Here is a 22,904-nt window from a genome sequence, read left to right as displayed (position 1 = left end):
GACATTTTTCTTGCTTACCATGACTGACTTCTTGCCAGCTGCTTTTGCAACACAGTGGTTGTAAATGTTTCTCAATTTGTGGATAACTTTTTGTTACTTTTTGCTTGTGAAGGTCAAGGTATTGAGCCTGCTGTTTCAGGTGTACCTTGCCAATTCAATGCTTGTCGTCGCTTGTTCTGACGCATGGACTACCAGTGGATACCTTGTTAAGGTTTTTAGATTTGTGACTTAGTATCTCTAGAGATCATTTGCGCTGGATGTATGAGCCCCGAGGGAACAAGCAACTTTTGTCTTATCTGTTAGCCCATTCCAAGCTTGTTAAACGGGGCATTGTATCTTTGCTTCACAAATGCCCTAAATAAGTCTTGCTGTCACTCTTTAATGCGCAGCCTTGTTGCGCAGGCCTCCTGCCATACATGTGCTAGGTACCCTGAGCTTCTGTTAGTTTTGGTAGCAGAAAAGTTGTTAAACAAAATCAAGCTGGGAGACAAAGCACTAGCAGACTGTGCCTGCAAGAGGCAAGTGAGTCACAATGCTCGCTCGCTTGCACAAGATATTGCACTGCTTGAAAAAGACAGGCAATAAAGTAGATGTTAAAGTTGTTTTTTCCACTCCGGAAAAAATTATCAATTCTCGGCAGGTGTGTGATTGCTCATGCAACATGACAATCTATTTGAACTACTAACCATACGAGTCATTTTGGAGCATGTGCATTGGGTGTGGTTCACATGATTCCCCTCACTTACGGAAAGAAGTACATTGGCCAAAGGGCAAATGTTTAAATGAGAGGTTGAAAGAGCATTTTTACAATGTTTATACACTCGTTCAAGGTCATCTTGACATTCACTGCAGAGACTGCCCTTGTGTGCCTGAATTTGAAAGATGCGCCGTAATCTCCAAACACCGAGAACACCTTACCCGTGAAATCATAAAGGATGACAAGATACAGCGGCTGGGTTTCCTTTGCATCAGCATGTTGTCTATTTCCCCCACCAATAACGAAACCAAGTATCTGGCTGTGGTGCTATAGGGCTTCATGAGATGTGTGACATCATGCAAAAGTTTTTATTGCTTTATGCTCATGTCTAAAATATGTAGTTCTGGCAGTCTCGTAAATGAAGCTTAGTTGAAGTCAGCACCTGTATTGTGTCCTTTTTTTCTGCCCTTGTCTTTTGCACTGTGCAGACATGTCAATATAGCTAATGCAAGCAGTGCTTGGTGTATCAGAAATTTCAGGTATTCTTACTAGTCTAGGCATACGTTTTGACCTTTCCAGCATTTGATGGATGTGTATCCCACTTTGCTAACCATGTGCAAGAAACTGCGCCTTGTTATAGGGGCTTAGGATACCTTGAGTCTCCAGTTAAATAACGATCCAGTTAATAGCGATGACAAATGGCTGCTGTCACTCTCTAGTATGTGCTTAGGTAATATACACGGTTTAATATGCGTTTGCCAGCCAAAAGTGGGCTTTGATGTTGGCAGTCATTCATTGTTGTTAGATGAGTTCAGAGGCACCGTTACGCACTGATCTTGAAAAAAATAGCTGCCATCTGATGTTCTTATTGTGCCTTTACTATTGTAATACTGTTATATATGCCACAAATCGGACGATGACATTTAGTCATCTTGCATCTTGTTCCACTTAGCCTGCTTTGCTTTGATCCTGTACAGTAAGGTGCATAGCTGCCCAAAAGGTTGCTTTGATCTCTCATTGTGTTGTTGCCGTTATTTTCTATAAACGAAAGCTAAGAAGCAAAAGCTTTTTTTAGTTTTTCTGTTCTCGACTAACACTTCCTTCTTGGATTATCAAGAGTTTAAGTTAAGAGGTACTTTCAGCCCTGTTGTCTGATTTTCTTGAAATGTTGATTTGATTTTGTTAAGGTCACCCAGTGTACATGCTATACTCCTTTCCATACTTTAGCAGGCAATGCTGTGGAAGCTAGAGAGACTTCTTGCACTGCCTGCACTTGTACACAAAATGAATAGCATGTCACGTACAAGGAATGGAAAAGAAAGGAATATGTGATGACATGTAACATTAGCTGTATGTGTTATGGCCATAATGATAGCACCATCCCACTGTGAGCAACGCTGTCACCCACGAATGCGGAGTAAACGAAAGAGCTTCGCAGGCTTCGTTTCATACAGTCTATGTAAAGATATCCTCTACACGGCATGAAGCCGTATCTTTGGTCGCAGACTTTCAAATTCAATTTCCTCAGTGAGAATGCTTTTCTTTCTTCCTACCGCATGATAATTCGAAAAGTCCTTACGATCCCTCCCACAAAAAAAAAAACAAGTCAGCGACTGTACTTATTTGCATAAAAGGCCTAATTTCAATGTAAAGATATCTTGATATGACGAAGTGCTGATTTTACCGACTTCATTATTCTAAGTTTAACTATAGTGTTTTAGAAATGTTGTGGTAGCAAAAAATTGCCACATCGGATGCCACTCTGCACCCTTGAAAAACTTTGATGGGGCCTTGAACATCCTTGAATATTCTTGAATTTTTTACTCTTTAAGACCTGTACGACCCTGGAAGAGCGAAAACGTTATGTGATCTAACGTAGCATACCTCCATATCCTGAAGCTGTAATGTACGATAACTAACCTCTAAAAGATGTACACATGTACACGGAGTAATATACATTTGTGACTTCTTTACTTTTCACTTCTTGTAATGTTGCCTGCTAAGTACGGCAGAAAGTAAAGGTGTGGATGTTTGCTCATCAGAGGCCCGGTTGCTTAATGTAGGCTGGTAGTACCAGGCTCCTAAGATATAGTTTCCTGTAAAGAGAATTTTGTTTAAAATGGAAGCATTAAGAGTTCTTAGAGAAAAGAGTAGTTAAACATAAATTTCTTGAAAATATCTAAACTGCATTGGTGTACTTTATCACCTTAAATCTCTAGCATGTTTCATCGTACATGGAATAGGCTTGGAAGCATAAGTTTACAAGGTTTCCAAAGCTTCCAATGCTCCCAGAAGTTCTTGAGCAAGAGCATTGCTAAAGTGCAATAAGACAGTATCTTGTTAAGATATTTGTTATTGCTTAAGCATCCAAGGTACTATCTTTTTCTTAGCATCTGGAATGTTCTAGTCACATCATGGTCAGTCCTTTTTGGTTCTGTTGTCTCTTTTAATACTATTCTCTCTGAAATAACAGTGTGGTGCTGCTTACTAAACTTCTTTTTTTATTTTTCCTACTTTGATCTTCGATGAGGACACATGTTGAGCAAGTCTGCCTTCTACATGCTCTTTTTCTCTTTTATTCCGCCTTCACACCTTACTTCCTCCCGCCCACCTCCTTTCCTGAAACCATTGTCATCACAACATTTGCTCCACTTTCTGCTTTTTTTATTGACCTGGAACCTAATTTTGTTTCATGCAGTGATCCCACTCTTTGGTTGCTTGGCTGGCACCCTGAACTGCTTGTGTTTTTTGTTTCCTTGTGTCAGAGTTTGATGTGGCTTTGTGCAACGCTGGACTCTTATCGAATGGACTGCTGTGACGAGATAAAGAAATGAAATAGGCTTAGGTGTACACCCGTAATGCACATCATCTGGCCAAGTATTGACCGTCTGCTACCGCCTCCTCTATTTCACTTGGAAGAAAAAAAAAAACATTCTCGCTTGTGCACGCGCACCTTTGTGGTTCCAAGTCTCTGTCCGGTTCGGTTGCGCCTGGTGCCACAGCAACAACCTCAGTGCCTTTGCAAAGTGAAAGCTTTGCCTAATGAGGGTGTAGCTTTTTTTTTGGAAGCGTGACTGTACATATCGGTTCCCTGAGCCTCCCTCTTTGCATTCTCCCCGTCTGTCCGCTGGTACATCTCCTTAAGGTTTACATCAGAGCACTCTCTTTTTCAGATGCATGTGAAATGCAGAAATGCTGTCTCCTGACCACCACTGACGCTGTCTAGGTGAAGGTGATTGACTTTGAGAGAAGCAGTTAAATTCTACACTCTATTGGGAGCATATTTTTCGTTTGGTTCATGAAACTGTCGTAACTCGAAAAGGGTAAAATATGCAGCATCAGTGTTTACGACACTGCTACTCTGCCGCAGTGTCATTGTAAACTGCCCTTATTAGGACAGGGTGTCAAAAGTGGACAAAATTGGTATATTATAGATGGGAATGGGACTTCCGCAAGACTCATGTAAGCAATGTAAAAGGCCTCACATAAGGTGTGAACTAATCATATTTGTCCCCTCTGAACACTAATAAGTACATTCAGAAGAATTACAATATCTACGTTTAGTATTGAGTTCTAAAGCCCCAACTCCTTTCTTTATTCCAGTTTTTTCTAACTTTTGTAAAAAGCTTCTGGTAGTAAATGAACATTCTGTACTTATCAGTAGAAATTAGCCTTCCCTATTAAATTAGTGGATTTCGCTGATATTGGTTCAGCAGTTGCCTGAGAGGAGCACTTCTGCAGTTCACATGTATTTGAGTAAAGAAATTGCAGTTAATGCCAGGCTGAAGGTGTCCTCTTAATGCACAGTCACTCCTTTGGTCACTGCTTTAGGCTGAAATGGCATTGAATAGATATGCAATGGTGGTCCCTTATATCTACTGAGGACAGCTTTACATGTAGCCAGCAGGTGAAAACAGCAATGAAAAGGTTTCACTTCCGAAAGCAGTACTTTGGCACATAAAAGGAGGTGTACATTTCAAATAACTAGTATCTAAGAATATCTGCCAAGCTATAATACCGAGTACAGTATTTCTTGGTGAACTGCGATACATTGTTCTTAGTGTTTTTGAGCTGTAAATGCTATATATTATATATATATAAATATGTAATATCTTGTTGGTTCATTCTTTACTTGTAAGTACCTAAATTCCCAACCCAAATATATTTATGGGTAGTTTCTGGACATTACATTTTAAATGGTGTACCTGAGCAATTGTGCTGCTTATTCAAAGAACTGCCTATTCTGCAATGGTCTTAGTACGCTTTACAGAGGAGACTCACATTTTCAAACTGCTTATTTCCAGCACCTTCTATGTAACCTTATGCTTTAGCTCTAGATGATGCGGCGTTCTTGCTTGGCTGCTCTGTTTTTTTGTAATCTTGGAAGGACATCATTCTTCAATGCAGCGGAGCTCTTTTGCTTTTCGGAGATCAGTCTTGCTGCATAAACAATTTGATAGTGAGAGGTGCGCATCTGAATGATTAAGAGGACTTGATTTTTTCTGTATCTCGGTGCGAAGTACTTTATGAAAGGAATGATGGTATAGCTGTAATTTTGCTCACTTATGCGTGCGCTGCTGTGTCCTTGCGGCCAGCCCTTGTGTCCTGCAGAGAAGGTGTTTTTTTTTTTTTTTCCCCATCTGCCACTGCTGTGGTGCTGTTTTCCCTCCTCCTAATTCTGCTCCTGCTTCTTTGTATGTCCACATTGTTGTTGTCGTGCGCTCTGAGAGTTCTGTATTGTGCCTAACTTTTTCCAAGAACTCTTGACAAGGAATTTTTTGCATGCTCTATTGGTTTCTTGTGAGCTAGTGTGGTTGCTGTGAGCAGGAAGGTTACGTACTCTTTTGTTGTCTGCCAGCCTTAAGTTATGACATGATTAAATATGTAATTTTAGTAGAACACCTGGCTTTATTTGTTGTGAAACAGTGCACTTGGAGGTGTCAGGGTTCTGTGGCAAATAAATGTACTTGCAATTTTTTTCATGTGAGGTCAGTTTGGCTCAATTTGGAGTCGGTATTAGTATATGTCTTATCACTTTATTGCTATGGTTTAGTTTTGTGTCTCCTTATTTTATTTATGGAGGGCTTTCTTCAATGCTCAGAGGCAGCATTTGGTGCTTGCGATAAATAAGGGATGGTGCCACTGGTAATGCTGAGCTGGAGCTGATAAGATTTGATGAATTTGGGACCGAGCGTCATAGCTGCTTGAGAAATGAGACTGTTGTGAGAGAGCTTTGGCAAGGTTTACGGAGATCACTGCTGATTAGAAATAATGCATGATTTACAGCTGCCTGTAAACTAAATGAGTTTCGCTGATATCTCTAGCTTTTGGGGATCATTTCACGTATATATGAGAATTCAAAGACATTCTATTCTCAGTTTTGTCATTTGCCTTAACGCAGGTTAAAATGACAGGCTACATACTGCAGTTGAAGTTTGCTTCTGTGGTTTCCTTTTTTTTTTAAAGACTGTGCATGACTGAAAAATGCTGCTGTAGTTTATTCTAACAAGTGATAAGAAAGCATTCATGCCAAAGAAGCCAACAGATATTGTTATAAAAATGCAATTAACCTTGAGGCACTTCATGCATCACAACTTTAAACCTCCTGTTTGTGCTTTGGAGCATGCTCTTTGTTGGCCGTGCTGTTTACCCTTTATAGAGTGTAGTGCTTCTACTGCATGCATATAATTTCTCCCTCACCCTGCTGAGCAACTGCTTGGCATGCTGGCTTTCTTGAATTTTATAGTCCAATTTTTTGTATCCCTATTTTGCTAGCACATTGTTGTCTTTTTCTTTCACTCTCTCTTTTCCTGTTTTGGGGTTGGGCACCCATTGACATTGGACTGCACACACAAAAGCATCCTTTATTTCATTTTTTTGTTCCTTTCCTAACCCTTTTTTACAACCTCACCCTTCTTTTCGCCTACCTCCTTGGTTACCCCATGCCCATCCCTTCTTTTTCTTTTCCCTCGTGCGGCATGGCGATTTCGAGGACAGCTCACCAGGAGTGACCGGCCGCAGGTATCGCCTCCTCCTCCTCCCCCACCTGCAACAACCTCCTCTGCCCCCTCAACCCTACAGCACCACCCCCCTCCCACTCACTCTGGAGATGACATCTTCCTCCCCCCTTCCCCACCTCGGGACGATCACAATGGTGGTGGTGGTGGCGGCAGCCCTGTGGAGAATGGTGGGACGCTCCCTCCTTGCGCCTCTTCTCTCCTGCCGGAGCCCTCTCGGCCCAGCAAACCTTCCAAACTTAGCCTGGGTCCTAAGCCTGTTCCCCCTCCCAAGCCCAGAAAGGTAGGCGGGCCCACTTCAGCCTCTCTTTCATGTTCTTCAGTGGGACTGATCCCGCTTTTCCTTCTTCACCACTACTTCTTTTTTCTTGTTTATCACTGAATGTGTCTGCAATTTCTATTCTTTATCTCTTGGGTACAATGCAAATGTTCCTTTTGGGTGCCTCCATGGTGCCTCAAGTGGCACTTTGCCCGTTGCACTCAAATACATTAGCGTTCGTGTTGAAAAAAGTCAGAAATTCAATTAGACAGCTATCACTTATGTAAGACTAAATTTTATCTTTGTAGTTCATATAGGTAGTTTTGTCATTGGCACACTGTGTAGTGGGACTATATTATTTCAGTATGCTTTTTTTTTTTTTGTGAGTTAAAAAAAAGTCGTACTTAAACTTAACGTTCACATTATTTAGCAGTGCATGTCCATGCTTTGTGGCACATTCTCTTCCTTTAAGGAACTCTATCTAAACTCTTGTAGTTATGGCAGTGCGGTTGTGGAGGGGTTTTTCTTTATATTGACACCATTATAAGCATTTCTTCTTCCTTGTATACACCCCCCCAAAAAATATAAAGGCCAATTTTTCGGATTTATTTATTTCTGCTGAAAACCTACAGCACCCATTGGGCATTAAGATTCATGTTCCATTTCATTTCTCATTCTTATTATTTTATTTTATTTTATCACATGTCACATCAAGTGTCCAATCTCAGCAGTAACAGCGATGCAGTGGCGTGTGAGCCAATGATGAAGACTGAAATGAATGAAAAATGAAATGAATCTTGATAAGGCACTAGAAGAAAGTGACTCAGTTCAAGCTAAAGACCATTCCAATGAGAGCTTGCTCAACATTGGCACAGTGTCATCTGAACTTCTTTAAACCGATGTGAGCACCTGCTCAAAATTTGAGCACCACACACAGCAGCAGCACGTGCGGTTTGTACCCACACACAACAGTCCAGACAGTGTGTGCTCTGGCACCCTGATGGAAAGGTCTACAGAAAAGCACAATAAAGAGCCGAACTAGAGCAACTAGAATCACCACTGATTCGTCGGTTGTGCCTGCTGATAATAGGGGGAAAATTGAGAAATTTAGGCGAAGAGATTTGATCCTTTCCCTTTAGTCATGGTTTCCTGTGTCAAAACTACTGCAAATACAGTATGTCTTGGCTGTGCGATGTAGAGGCAGACTTCTTGCTGATGTGCGAATGTGTTTTACCTGCTTTGGCCTTTCCTTTCTTGCCTCATGGCACAGCTCCAGGGCTTGGTGACTGAGCCTGAGTCACTGACCTTCATTGAGAAGAAGCACCACTTTGAAAGCATGCAGCAGCAGCAACAGGGCTCATTTCATGGCACCCAGGCATCAGAGGCAAAGCGCTTCAGCTTCTTGTCCGAAAGTGAATTGCAGAAACTGCGTGAGGAGCAGGAGAGTAAGTCCTTGCTTTTTTTTGTTCCCCCCACTCTGACCCCCCCCCTTTTTTAAGCACCTAGAGCAATATGTTATAGCCGTCCCTGTTTTTGTGCCTATCCCTGTGCTGGCAGGGGCATGGCAGCATGCAAACTAATGACAAAGGGCAAAAAGAGATGGAGAGATAACGAAGGGGAAAATAAAAAAGAGTCGTTGCAAACTGAGGAAGCCTGTGTCGATCTTCGTCGATCTTGCCATTGTATACCAACGTAACTACATTCGCTAAAACCTAAGCACTCTTTTTTACCTGGAGGTGGAAGGAATGTGTGTGTGTGTGCGTGTGCGTGTGCGTGCGTGCGTGCGTGTGTGTGTGTGTGTGTTTTTTTGGGGGGTGAAGGGTAGGCTTAAGTTCAGGGGTGCTTCAATTTTAGAATATATGGGAAATGTTGTGACCCAGTGGCTGCCATGCAGAGGACTAAAATCGAACATGGTAAACTTTCTTTACATGCTTTCGTAGATAATTTGAAAACTTAGTGCCCTGCATTCTTTTATTCTAACTATTACAAAAATTTAATTTACCTCTGCTTTCTTTCCACTCAAATTTAATAACAAGATCACATTTTTTTGTATGCGTCGTTCAGTTTAAGTTTTAGCGCTACAAATAAGGGGTTGGGGGACATCATATGTGCACTTTGCTCTCTGAAAAAGCAAGCCACTGTACGAAACATATTAACTAGTTTTGCTGCTATCAGCAGCTAAAAGTCAAAATAAATATTTTTGACAAAGTGGACAAAAATGCGATCATGTTGCAAAATTCGAGTTAATTCTGCAGAGAGCCATAAATCTTTTTTCAGTGTTGTAACCTTGTGGCGATGCTAAGAAGGCAAGTTCAGCGTAATTGCGTGTGAAATACAATATGACTAAGATATGAAATGAATGAATAATGAAAACGATAAGGAGACAGGATATAGATATATAATCAACTTTAATTATGGAATCATTTGAACCACTCTGTTCATCAACCTTGCCTTCTTTAGCATCAACACTCTTTTCCCCCTTTTTTTTTCTCCCCCCCCCCTCCAAATGGACTCAGCATAAGCTTTCTATTTCGCTTCATATAAAAATTTGTGCAGAAACCATAGACAGTGATTGTCAATGTAAGCTAATAGCCAAATGCTTCAAGAAAGCTATTTGCTTTATTAAACGAATGGTGCACTTACAGCATGTATTTGTTACAGTGAGGACATTTGTTGCTTAAGTATGTAATTCCGTCGAGTACAGAGCCGTTAAGCAGCACATATGTAGCATTAGTATAGGTGGAGGGCATATGTGTCTCAAAGAGCTACAATACTAGTTGTCATTCGGCCACGAATGCACCCCATAACTCAATTGTGCAAGCATGCACACGCTTTTTGTTGCCACCTTTGTATTGACAGCCAACATCCGACCACCAACCACAGACAACGAAAATGGCTGCAAGAGCCAAAGAAAGCAATTTGCCTTAAATTGTTCTATATTTGATTCAATGTTTGGTGATTTTTTCTAATGTTCCTGCTCGATTTAAAAATTCCACTTCTCAAACACCCCTGGATTTTTGTACATAGTACCTACTAGTAGCGTGAGAACATGATGTGCCAATTCATGTTTCACTCTACCGTGCTAATGCACTAATCTTCTTTCTTTTTCTTTTTTTCCCTCTCCCTACCCAATCTTCCAGGCAAGCGTGAGGGCAGGTGGTCTCGCCAGGAGGAAAGTTGTGAAGAGGAGGAGGGCGATGGGGACGAAGTTGATGATGATGTTGACATGCCTCCCGCAGGCGCACAACATCTGGCTGAAACGTGAGGGAAACTTGTCTAGCCAGTTGAAATTGAAATGCATGTGAAACGCACTGTTTCTCATGGGACTTGAAAAGGCATGATGCGGCTTTGCTTTGTATCCAATTATAGGACACTTTTTTGACCCAAAGCTGTGTTCAAGCTGTACCGAGGGAACTCGATTAAATCCATGACTCGCTGCCTACTTTTAAATATTCATTGCAGCACTCGTTGACAAACTGCTTTAGCCACTGAATAGCTTGGTTACTACACAGCAGAGATAAAATGGTTTCAGTTAATCTTATGTATGACATGGATTTTAGGTAAACAAATGAGGCACGTCATATTTGTGAACATATTCTTATGTGCATACTTTCAGTGAGCGCAAGCTGTTGTTGAAAAATCAGTTCATTCTTAACCAAAATCTACTCATGTGAGTCGTCCACCAGGCGTACATTGTGGTTTGGGAATTGTGTTTGTTTCCTGTGCCTCACCGGACTTCTGCACATTTTACAACATTGTGCTGCTGTCGCCTTCACTAGGTTTAGCAGTCTCATAAGCTGGAATCAAATCGTAAAAAGTTCTGGTAATAAATTTATTTTCTTGCAAATTTTGTGTTGAAAGTCATCATGAGTGTTCATGATGACTATTACTACTGCTATTACTACTGCATCACTACTGCATGCCTCATATTCACATTGTGGTTTTGGCATGTGAAACCCCGTAATTTAATTTCAATTTTAAAATGGCTTTTGGCGACACCATACCTCTGCAAGGCAGCCAACTATAAGAACTGTGAAGGCCTACTGTAGATTGTTTGCCTGTTGACGTTTTGAGGAGAACTGGATACTAAATTTTTATAACATTGTGTCTCAGTGAAGTGGACAGCCCCATGTCAGTGGAGTCTGAGCTCGTGCAACAAGTACCCATACCAGCAGTGCGCACCCTGAAGGCTGAGCGGCGCCTACAGGAGCGCCAACTGCAGCAGCCTGATGAGGAAGAGGACAAGGAGGTCCATCCTGTAGGCCTCACGGACGCTGAGCAGAGGGCGCTAGAGGCTGAGAAGAGGGCAGCATGGCGACAGGCCAGGTGCACATTCAGAATGTTTCCTGTAACAACAGCTTTAGGCAGTAGGATGTAAAATGTGAAGAGAAAGAAAGAAAGGTATACACACGTGCAAAGTAGCAAAACGAGACTATTTCCTTCATCCTTGTGTGTTATGTGTGCTGAGGGCTTTTGTTAAGACGTTGCACCAACTATCACATTCTCTGATCTGCTGGGTGGACAACACAATATTTCTAGCATTCTCAAGTTGAGGCAAGAATGGTGTAAAGGAATCTCAAGTTATGCTACTCCTTGAAAGGTGGTTAGACTAACAGTAAAATTTTGTCACAATATTTAGCATTACATGGACATCAAGTAATGAAAGGCACAGTGAATCATTACATCAAGGATTTCATTACAAAAAAAGATCATAATTTGAAAGTTTAACTAAATGACATCCCCAATTTGTATTTTTCTCTTGGACTCATTTTGTGTATGTGTGTGTGCCTGTGTTGAGTGCATGTACATGTATCTGCGTGCGTGTGTGCGTGCATGTGTGTGTGTGTGCGTGTGTACGTGCGCGCTACTTCTTTTATTCGGCAGGGCTATATGTTAATCAGTGTTTTTTTATTATGTTGAGTTCTTTCTTGTGCTTATGTATCAGTTTCAAAGCATAGTACTGTTTCTTAATTTATATTATTGTTAACCCTTCACATTTTATATATTCTGAACCACATGTCCTGTTTATTGGATATTGTTTATGACCTAATATTATTAATGGTTTTTATTTACCACACTTTAATTTACAAATTGTCATGCCTGCACCCAAGGGTCCTTAAAGAAGTAAATCTAAAATTTGGTGGGTCGTGCTCTAATTCAATGGAGTGTTGTTTTGGTGTAAGTAAATAAACACAGGATCCAACATGGTATCAGTTATAGCGAAGCAAATTTTTGTTAACACAGCCCTTAAAATATATGTTCTGGTAGCAAAAATGCCAAGTACAGCCGCCGACAAATTTTTCAGACCTGCGCATTTACTGACTTCCCTGCAGCATTTCCGCTTACCCCTAGCACCAATGTATAATGGTAATGGCCAAAATTTCAGATGCAGCACAGTGTTTTGGCCGTGAACTGTAAGCGCAATGAAGTGCACATGGCAGCCATGAACAAAGTTGCCACTATGTTTACTAGGAATAAAATTTGTAGGACGCTTAAGCTTCGCCTTTAAGAGTGGAATGCGATAGCATTCAAAGATCCCCGACTGCTTCTGACGCTTCCGGGCAACTGCAGCTTATGTAACCGTGAAGTGGGAAATGCTGGTGGCGAACGCTATGCACGAAGGAAAGTTTTCTGGTGGAAATATGGCCGCTTGTGCGGGCGGCGATGCGGAAGCGGGAAGCACTATCTACAGCTGTTACATCTAACCAGGTGCGCCACTCTGTGGTGTGCGAGATTTGCCCGCGTCGGCGCGCGCAAGTCTGAGACACCATGGCCAGTCTAAGAATGGTGGAAATGCTGGGAAAGGGGTTTTTAGGGCTTCAGTGCAACAGAATTGATTTCTCGTACATTCAGATTACAATCCGCTGCAATCATGTCTGTAGATTGTGTGTAAGTCATACTTCACAATTTTTCTGACGTATCTTACTTTGAGAAATTCAATTAGTTCAGTGACTTCTTTGCACCAGACGAAGTGTCTGCATGGTTGGGCATGCGTTTTTGGGTTTGGATGGTTCGGAATCATTTTTGCTGAAACGACGGTCAACACTGGATGCGGGATGCCGACGCTGGATTTCTTGCAACATGGGGTCCTTAATGCTCTCACGTTAAAAAGTGCAACTTTGGTTTCCAACTACCAACAAAGCAGCGCTGGCTAGGCATAGCAGCCGAAGTAGTGTGGCTGGCGGCTGCACTGCTCCGATTGGTTTGAGGGGAGTGAAAAGGTCAAATAAATGCCTTTGGCTCTTCCAGAATGAAGTCACTGGAAGAAGATGCAGTCCAGGCTCAGGCCATGCTGGCTCGAATGACAGAGGGCATAGAGGCCAGGCCTGCGTCACCCATTTTTAAGGCTGTCAACATCAACATCGATGAAGCAGCTGAGCAGCAGATACCAAGGGAGCAGACAAGGAGAGGTGACGATGGTGAGAATGATTATGGTGTCAGAAGTTTTGTGGCCTTGCCACCCTCCACCACTCCATGCTCCCTTTCACGTTTCTGGCCGTCCACGATACTTCTGTCTAATGCAGTCTTGTTCATTCTTTTTCCTTTCCTGCGACTTTTTTCAGCGCATTAAATACACAAGCACACAGCACACTGTAACGAGCACCTAGAGCACCTTAAGCTGGTGCATTTCAGAAAACATCATGCACACTTTATAATAGTTCTTATAATTATTATCATAGCAAGGCACATGTGCATGTTGTGTTGACAAGCTTCATTCATCATTGTCCCACTGAGTTTTTAGATGACATTGAATGATTGCACTTGCAACAAAGAATAGGCATGCTGGTCTAGATTCTGCTTTCTTTTTTAATAGTGTACAGGTTTTCTAAATATCGCCTGCAATGGAAAATTACATGTTAAATGTTGATATGGTCACTTTCATGTTGGCCTCGTGAACATGTTAACTGCTTGGCCCGATCTTTCTGGCTTCGCTTCTCGTAGTTAATTGCAGTAGGCTGTTGGCTTATGAGGTCCCTATTTATTTCTGTTTTTGACTTCAAGCCTCTTTGTTTTGGTCAGCATATTGCTGTACATTTGTGGTCCTGTCTGTTGTGTTTGTAGAAAATAGCAACAACCTGGAACATCCGGAACTTGACTCCGACAGGGAGCAGAGCTTGGGGCACAAGGTAAGTTGAGTCACTGTGCCTTGCATTCCACCCTTGCTTTTGTAAAGCTGTAATGAGAAAGAAAGGTAGTACTGGTTTTGTGACACCATTTTCTTTTACAAAACTGTTTTTGTAAAGCCAAGCAGGTTTAAGTAAAAGGCAATGATGCGAAAGCACAAATAGATTACTCGGGTAATTCAGTGAGCCAGCCTTATTGGCAAATAATTGAATATGTCTTGTCTCATCATAAAGCAGCCACCTATGCTCAGCAGTCAAGAAACTGACATTATAGAACAAGGCTATTTACAGAATAGAGACACAAGATCTCAGAATTGTATCTTTCACAGGACTGTTGGCATGTTAGTCATGCTTTGTGAGCTCTTTTGCCATGAACACAGTAGAGCTTAGCTGAACTTGGCACCAGCGGCCACTAGAACCACAAAATTTAGTAGCTGTTAATCTGCAGAACATGCCTATTTTCCAAAATAGTTGGGCTGCAACATCATAGGACATAGTGAAACTTTCTTTTTGTTCTTGATAGTTCTTTCACTTAGACGTGAAGTCCTAATAGCAAAATTCACTCAACTGTTTATGCCTATGCCAACTGGTTATGTTTATGCCTATGCCTCAGAGAAGTGCCAGTGAGTGCGACCAACACTGAAAAATTGCTATTTACACCAGTTGGTACAGCAAAATGCTTGCCTTTCATCTGGGCTCCATAAAATGTAAAAGTTAGTTTATTTTAAGTCACCATGCCCAACACTAAAGTCAAAAGCAACTCACCTTGGCTAATTTGCTTAATGCATGCTACACAACCTGACTTCTGTTTGTATATAAACTCAAACTCTGTGGCTGCACTTATGCTGACGACGAGTACTGGAGTTTCTGTATTCAAGTTTGAGAACATAGCTTTTTGTTTTGAGTGCAAATAGAAAAAAAGTGCTTATGCTTTCATGCGTTACAGTTTTATGTTTGGTTTTATATTTATTTGTTTATATTCTAATTGACCAATATTTGACATGTGAAAGTTGTATCAACGAACTTTTATGCATGCTTTTATATGAGGTAGAGGGATGTGGGAAAGGCAGGGAGGTTAACAAGAACTGATGCTGTCTGGCTACACTGTGCTGAGGGAAAGGAAAAGATAAATAGTAAGGATAGGACAGATTTCAAGCAATCTGAAGGCAAAAAAAAAGTTCAGTAAACCAGCATCAAATTAATGATAGTCGTGTACAGCTTGAGGAAAATATCGATGTGATCACATGGTTGTATTGCAGCAGATGTTCACACATTGGGTTGTTATCGAAAAGGCTGCTGTCTAAATTTGCACTCGGGGTAGTCATTGCTTTGGCTCATGTTCTTGACATGCGGTGTTTATGGGGTTGTCCACTGTTAGCAAAAACATGTCATTGATACTCAAGGCAATGTAATTTCGAAGTCATATACTTTAGCGGGAACGAGTGGCCAGTGTTGTGCCTTGAGCAGAGCAGATGTATGTTAAGGAAAGATTTATCCACCAACTATCCTGTCATAGTTAAGGTGCTATAAATGCTTGAATGAAGATTACTCATTTCTCCCAAGAATGGATGAACCTGTAGGTGGTGTTTGTTTTAGCTCTGTTCTGTTTGCAGTGTTGTGTGTTGTGTGTCAGTGCTTGCTGTCGTGCCTATTGTATTAATGACAACTGTGTTGGCTGCCTGTGTTTGTCCTTGCATGTGTCCTACATTTCGTGCAGTATGTGTGGACATTCCTGACACTGCTGATCAGTCACCTGTGTTTGTGTGTAGGAACCTATGGTAAATGGGCTGTGTGACAACTTATGCTGTCCTCTTAAACCCTGTGCTCGGAATGAAGTAACTCTTTTTCACTTTTCGTTAAGCTACAGATGGAGCTTGCACTTTCATTTCTTCATTGAGAGATTTGCAAAAGAGAATTACTGCTCTGGATGAAAATGTGTTTTAGTCTTCATATAAGCAAGAAGCATTCTGCATGTTTCTTGAACTCACATAATTTAGGTCCCTAAAAGATTAGCACGAGCATTGTTGCTTTAGCTTGCTTTTCTTTCTTGATTTACATATCACGTGAGACTTTTTTACACATGGATTCTTGTATTCTATAACAGTCTTGTAAAAAAAAATTAAAGGAAATGTTGAGAAACTAGAAGACTCCAATTTTTTTTGACGATAGGAAGAATGTTTAGTTCTTTTTAGAGGATTGCTTGCTTTAAAAATATTCGCTGGCTGTAACGAAGAGTGTGACAAGTTCAAGTATAGTTTAGCAGCTTCTCTATTGAACACAGTGCCATCATTAAGGTAGCTTTTAATTTTTTGGTAGGGGCATGTGAATGGTGAAATTTTCTTGCCAAATTGTGCAAGAACATTCACAAAGAGTCGTCTTCGAAAGTTAAATCAAATACGGCATATTTTTTTATCTTATAAGTTCAGAAAGATTAGCAGAGGTACAAATAGGTTAGGGGAAAGTTTACCTTTACCCTTCCATAACCTTATTGTAGTTTGTGAGTGAAAGTTCAGTAAAATGCAGAACTTGAAAAATGATGCAGCAACTGAAATGTCATCACAATTCTTATGATCATGACAATGACATTGATGAAGCTGTGGAAATAGAATGCCATGTGATAGGTGTACAAAGTTCAATTCAAGAGCACCTATCACGAATGATAATTCCGGTGGTGCAGTCGGGAAAGAGCTAAAGACAATGACTATGATTACAAAAGCTTGAGTTCTGTGATTGCTTTTTATAATTAACCAGCATTTGAGCTTTTTGTTGAATTCACTTAGAGTGCAGCTGTGTAACTCGCACACATGTTGCCATCATTGCCTTCAACACCAGTGATTTTTCAAAGTACTCAAAGGAGGCAACAGGATGCTGCTCGAAGATCAGAACCTTTCTTGAGGTTCAAAAGATGTTAGAAGCTTTTCTTTTTACTGAATTAGGGGCCAGGTTTCCTGTAGTTTTGAATTTCATTGGTGACATTAAAGGGCGCCTCACCAGGTTTGGGCATTGCAAGCAGACAAGCGCGGCTCGTAGGTCATGCAGTCAGGTCTGCAAAGCACCATCAAGCAGCTGTGTGGTGGAAAACAGCTGAAGTTTCAAGCAGAAGCCCATGCGCACTTCCCTCGAGAGAGCCGCCATTTCAGCCAGAGAGTCAAGGTCACACGCACAAATGCCTATACATAACACACACTCCCTGTAAAATCTATGATTATGCCATGTGACCTAAATAAATTGTCCAATGAAGAATGTGCAATGCTGCCACTGGGAGTGTGCAGCGCTGCTAAAAGAGGAAGGGAAGAAGAGAAAAGAGAGAGAGACTGGACTCGCGACGTATGTGTGATGCAATCCCTTGGCTCCAGTATTCAAGAAGACAGGCAAGAAAATGGCACTTGCATATGCTAGTTGAGGCAGGAGAGAGTAACTACATTGGCAGTGAAGCTTGCCTCCTGGCAGCATAGCAACTAAACATTCGATTTTTCCAATCTTCTCAAATAATAAAGCAACATGAAAAATTCTTGCGATACGACGCTCCCTAGACAACACCCCTACAACTTCTAGTACGTAACCAAAATTTGCAATTGAGCCTGGTGAGGGACCTTTTAAAGCAGCCAGGGAGTACGAGTGAGTTAGAGGAGAGATGTCTGAGCATCATGGCTCGCCCTGCTGCCGTGCAAAGGCGCTGCTCGGCGACGAAGAGCTGCCTCGGCTGGTGCTGACGCTGCGCGACGGGCAGACATGCACGGTGGAGCGGGAGCACGTCGTGGACGAGACGGTGTCCCGCCGCATTGAGCGAGTCATCGATCCCCACACTGGGGAGGCCCGCCTGCGCACGCTCGAGTTTGTTGAGAAAGTGGTCGAGAAAGAGGTAACCGCCAATTCTGCGATGGCAGCGGGGTTGTCCTGCAACCGTGCCGGGTACACACAGAGCTGCTGTGCTCCTCTCTGCCCTGTCCACCACACACACACTGTCGCATTCCAGGCTCTGCATCCCGCAGTAGAGGCACTCTGCTCCTTTGCGTCTTTTCGCATCGTTCACAACTTCGGTTGTTGGTGGCACTTTATACGCTGCTACGTTGGTGATGAGAAAAACTTAGCAGTCTGGTTTTCGTCTTTGCCTGGCCTTTTTCTTCTTCTTTTTTGCCCTTTTATACACATATTTTGTTCCTAGACCTCCTCCTTCAATGCACAAGCTAGGTTTTGCAGTAGCCGTGACCTGAAACTAGCTTCCACTTTTTGGCATTGTTTGTTGCCTAGGAACAGTGTCAGTGATTTTGCTTATTTTGGCTGCAACGCTCCGCTGCACAGGGGATGTGCATTGTCTGCTCGTTCTTCACATTGGTAAGCTGCATCTCAGATTAGTTGAGACGCTGTAGCTTCTTCTAGCAGTTTTTCTAGAGCCAAAGTACCCAGCAGTCTCATAGGAAGGCACCCAGTTGAAGTCGGCTTGCATGTGCGCAACAAAGCATGGATGTTGTTGGTGTCTGGGGCACTGTTCTACTGCTCTCTTCTGGGGCTTTTCTATTCTGCATGTTTCGGTTCATTTATTGTGTGGTACTTATTTTTTTAAAAATGTTTTTGTGTGTATGCATGATTTAGGCTCAGGCACTTGGAAGCTGCAATAAAGTATAGCATACTTCATAGTTCACATTGCGATTTTTTTTTTCATTATTATTTTTACATTGGTGCCTAAAATACAATTTATTGAAAGATTCCTGTTCATATCAAGATTAGCATGATGGTACCTGTGCCACTGGGAATTTTCCATGGGCACTTGCATAAAATTCATACAGTTGCTTTTTAAGGTTCTAGTGGGCCTCAACAATCTATCATAAAGGGATCATCTTTCATGGAGGTGTTGCTACATTATGGCTATTATGGACAGTGCAATAATTGCAACATTGACTCCTGTGTATTGCGGAGACAACTTCTTCCGAGGGCTATAAGAAATGTTACTAATGCAAAACCACATGAAGTGTTAACTACCTAATGCAATGGCATGCTGCTGTTAAAAATTTACTCACTCTAATCCACCAAACCCTCCTTGCCTTTGTGGAAACCTTTTGTGCTTCCCCTTCCCTAACTTTGTTTGAAATGTATTAACAACGTTGCTGTTTCCATTGTTGGTGCTTGATCTGGTTGCCATGAAATTTGTTGAGTTGCTGTCCTTCACCCGTCTGTTATTCCTCCTTTAGCCTCCCATATTTGTAAACTTGGGTTACATTCATTTGATATTGCTGTAACTTTTTTCATGATTTCTCTAATGCATCATGCTCTCAGATTGAGACAACAACTGAGAAGATCCTTTCTCTGGAGCTACATGGGAGGCACGAAGATGCCACCAATGACAACGGTAAGTGAGGGCACTCTACCATAATTGCTTTATCCGTGACAGCTATCTCTTTTTGCATGTTCACTCACTCACTTGTTTCTCTTTACTTCGCATTCTTTTTACGTGTAAATATTGTGGCTAAAATGCTTGCTGCATTCTGCATGTGAGGTTGCTTTTTTCCCCTCTTTTACGAGGCCTGAGGTTATGTGCTAGCTTGCTTTGTTAAGCCTTGTGTGTCACTTTAGAGGAGAAAAATCCTCCGAGCACTTTGTTTGTTTGCATGTTGGCACTTATTTGATTGTATTCAGACTGTAAACACTGCTTCCACAGAAACTTCTACAATCATTCAAATCATGAAAACATATTTACCTGAAGGTCTGCACCAAATTGAGCACCGTCATTAAAAATTGCCTCTTGGGATCCAATGTACACCTATGCCCGTGATGATTAACTTATCGTCTAGAAAAGTTATTAATGTGTAGCAGAACAGCTAGGTACATGTGTAGGCATGTAGTGTAGCTGTGTAGGTATGTAGTGTAATATTCTCATAATCCTATGCTGCTGCTACCATTCGTAGACCTTCCAAGAATGAAAAACCACCGATTAGTACCATAAGAAAAAAAGAAAAAGACCCTGAGAATGACAATGATATTTTTAAAGTTTTTACCACTGAAAAGGGGAACAATTTTAAGAGTGCATCTGTTATGATTAGATGGCACTGCGTCTGCAGAGCCACCCGGGAGGCATGCAGAGGTTTCATAGCCTTGTCTCCTTTTTTCGTTGTAGTCTGTACTTGTCCACAATTAAACTGTCGCAAAAAACAAGAAGACAACCACGCTAAGTAGGACGCTGCTGCAGAGTTTGTGCAAATGTGCATTCCGTTTTAATGACCTCTTTTGTACCATTTGCATAGCATTTATGCTTCTGATTGTCTGTGTGCACGTATGTGCATGGCTGTTTGCATTGGTCGCTAGGTATTAATGGTGGAATTAAACTGTTTACTCTGTGTGATATTTTAGGAATCAGATTTTTCTAATGTTAATGGGACAAATAAATGTTGGTTATCTGGAATGTGAAAAGCATGCTGTTGTTCAGATATACAGGGGGTTTTTTCTGGTTTTAGCTGCACCAAATTTTTTAAAGGTTGCCAATGGCAGATAGCACAGTTATAACCCTTGATCTAAATTACTCGATGAGGCAGCCATTACTTCTACAAGAAATCAAAATGTTCATTTGAATAATAAGCATAATTATGTTAATTAACTTTCTAATTAATTGCTTTTTGCCACAGATTTCAATCTATGAATTATAGCCGCTGAGTTCGCACGGTGTATCCACTTGGAATTAATTCTCTGGACAGCACCAGTTTAGAGATTAATTTTCAAAGTGTCCGACGATATGCATTGGTGTTCGAGTTGCTTTTTTTAACATAGCGCTGCTTTATGTATTCAAGCACAGAAGTAACTGGAACACCAATGCATTTCGTCGCACACTTTGAAAATTAATATCCCGAAACTGGCGTTGTCCAGAGAATTCATTCCAAGTGAATACACTGTGCAAACTCAGCAGCTACAATTCGTAGATCGAAATATGTGGCGTAAAGTAATTAACTAAGAAGTTAATTAGCATACTTATATTCATTATTCAAATGAATATTTTTATTTCTCATAGAAGTAATGGCCGTCTCATCGAGTAATTTCGATCTAGGGTTGGAATTGGCAACCTTTAAAAAATTTGGTGCAGCCAAAACGCAACACCCTGTATGTTGGCATTTGTGAACTTTAACACATTCACAAGGTGGTTTGGCTCATACGCAGATATGTGAAGGGTTGGTAAAGCTTGTTTAATTTCCTGAAATCCAGTGAAAATGGGAGCCAAAGTGCATTCAGCCATCACCACAAGTACTGGCCATCAACTTCAACTTTACTCTAAGTGCTCCAGAGCCGAGTGTGGTGGCTAAACTCCTAAAATTGCTTCAAGCAACACTTGACTGTTAGGATCACAGAGAAATGTCTATATTCTGTGCTTTTGTTATAATGCATTTAATGAAGCAATAACAAGAATACTAGAACATGGAAAGTTTATTTGTCAGCTGTTTACTGTTTACTGTAAACTAAAAAAAAAGAAGTAAGGATCACATCAGATAAAGGTATTCTTCTACCTACGCTTCCACATTTATATTCTTTTCCACCAAGTAATTTTGTGATTAAAAGTTCAACTTGGCATTTTTATAAATTAGGTATGGACAGAGTTTTGTTAATGAGTTGCACGCTACACGTGGTGCTTGCTTGTAATTAACACAAAAGGCTGCATGCCATTTCTCTCTTCCTTGAGTGGTTGAGGGGCTCCTCTTTCTATTGGTGGTGGGGTTTTGACTTTGTCCAGCACGGTGGCCGACTAGCACCCAGGGTGTCCGGAGCATCTCTGGTACGCACCCTTACTGCTGACAAGGTGAGTTAATAGAGGAACTATCTGTAATTTGATGGACCACAGCTTTGTAGAGTAGCGTAGTGCATGCTTGATTACATTGCACGTTTTCGCTAACAACTTTTAGTGTAGTTGCGCTTGCGATATTTTTATATGAGAAAAGAAACAAAATTGTTTCCTGCCAGTTTTCGCAACTTTGTAAGCTGCAATCTGTAGAAGAAAGTCTGTTAGGTGTAGGGTGACTGATACGATCCGGTTCCACAAATGCTGAAACTTCCCCTTATGCTCCAGGACATTTTTTTTTTTTTTTCATTAGCAGCAAGGCCGCGACGGAGGCCTCATTATGCTGCCTATAACAAATGAACGATTCACAGATTTGTGTAATTTGCCTGCATTTCGAGACTTATTAGTAGCTCCAACCAAAATCTTTTGCCCAGACATCACTTTTGAAAGCTCAAGCACATACCATTCAAGGGCTTCCAAAGCATGTACCATTCAATGAAATAGTCAGTGCATGCATAGCAAGAATTATGCTTCCAACCTTTCTTTTTCTCTAGAAAACTTAGCTCTGCCACAACTGTCCTTTCACTTTCCGATAAATTCTCCTCTTCCCTCCACCCTTCCCCATATCTGTGTGTTAACCAAAACCATTCAGAACTGAAACCATTGATGCGGAAAAAAAAATTCAATTCTGGAATTTTATGTGGCAAAACCACAATCTACTTAAATGCAGCCACATGGCCGGGATAGAGCCCGTTCTCAAGCTCAGCGGCGCATAAGTGCAGAATCTGCTTGTGGAGGGCAGATGGTTTTGCCCTTTCATTTTTAAAAATAAATGCAGAAGGGGATATTTGGACAAATGCTTATTAATGAAAGAGAACTTTGGAGCTCAGCCAACTTGCACATTTTTTGCATATTGTTAGTTCCAGTTATATCCTCCTGAGACTCCTTGTAATTATATAGCACATTGTCTCCATTGCTTGTCAAAATTACCTAGGAAGTGATTACACGACATGTTGACCCGGAGATGATGTCAGATGCATGCAGAACTGTA

The 22,904-nt window shown here is 41.3% G+C and overlaps 1 protein-coding gene across 13 annotated transcripts in view; it reads left to right on the top strand.

Annotated features, from left to right (window-relative positions):
* Positions 1-22,904, top strand: part of LOC142579306 (protein scribble homolog) — a 180,594-nt gene that overhangs the window by 153,701 nt on the left and 3,989 nt on the right. For 9 of the 13 annotated variants that reach the window (XM_075689368.1, XM_075689365.1, XM_075689362.1 and 6 more), the window contains 8 exons: positions 6,695-6,997; positions 8,244-8,418; positions 10,114-10,234; positions 11,087-11,299; positions 13,223-13,392; positions 14,036-14,100; positions 17,771-17,959; positions 19,372-19,444. In XM_075689368.1, the coding sequence (XP_075545483.1) occupies positions 6,695-6,997; positions 8,244-8,418; positions 10,114-10,234; positions 11,087-11,299; positions 13,223-13,392; positions 14,036-14,100; positions 17,771-17,959; positions 19,372-19,444 (1,309 nt within the window). Of the gene's footprint in view, positions 1-6,694; positions 6,998-8,243; positions 8,419-10,113; positions 10,235-11,086; positions 11,300-13,222; positions 13,393-14,035; positions 14,101-17,770; positions 17,960-19,371; positions 19,445-21,808; positions 21,875-22,904 lie in introns of all 13 variants that reach the window. The other 4 variants (XM_075689359.1, XM_075689367.1, XM_075689369.1 and 1 more) reach the window with 4 other exon arrangements.

Source organism: Dermacentor variabilis, chromosome 4 (genome assembly GCF_050947875.1).
Source record: "Dermacentor variabilis isolate Ectoservices chromosome 4, ASM5094787v1, whole genome shotgun sequence".
NCBI classification, from domain to species: Eukaryota; Metazoa; Arthropoda; class Arachnida; order Ixodida; family Ixodidae; genus Dermacentor; species Dermacentor variabilis.
This window is presented reverse-complemented; position numbering and strand designations above follow the sequence as displayed.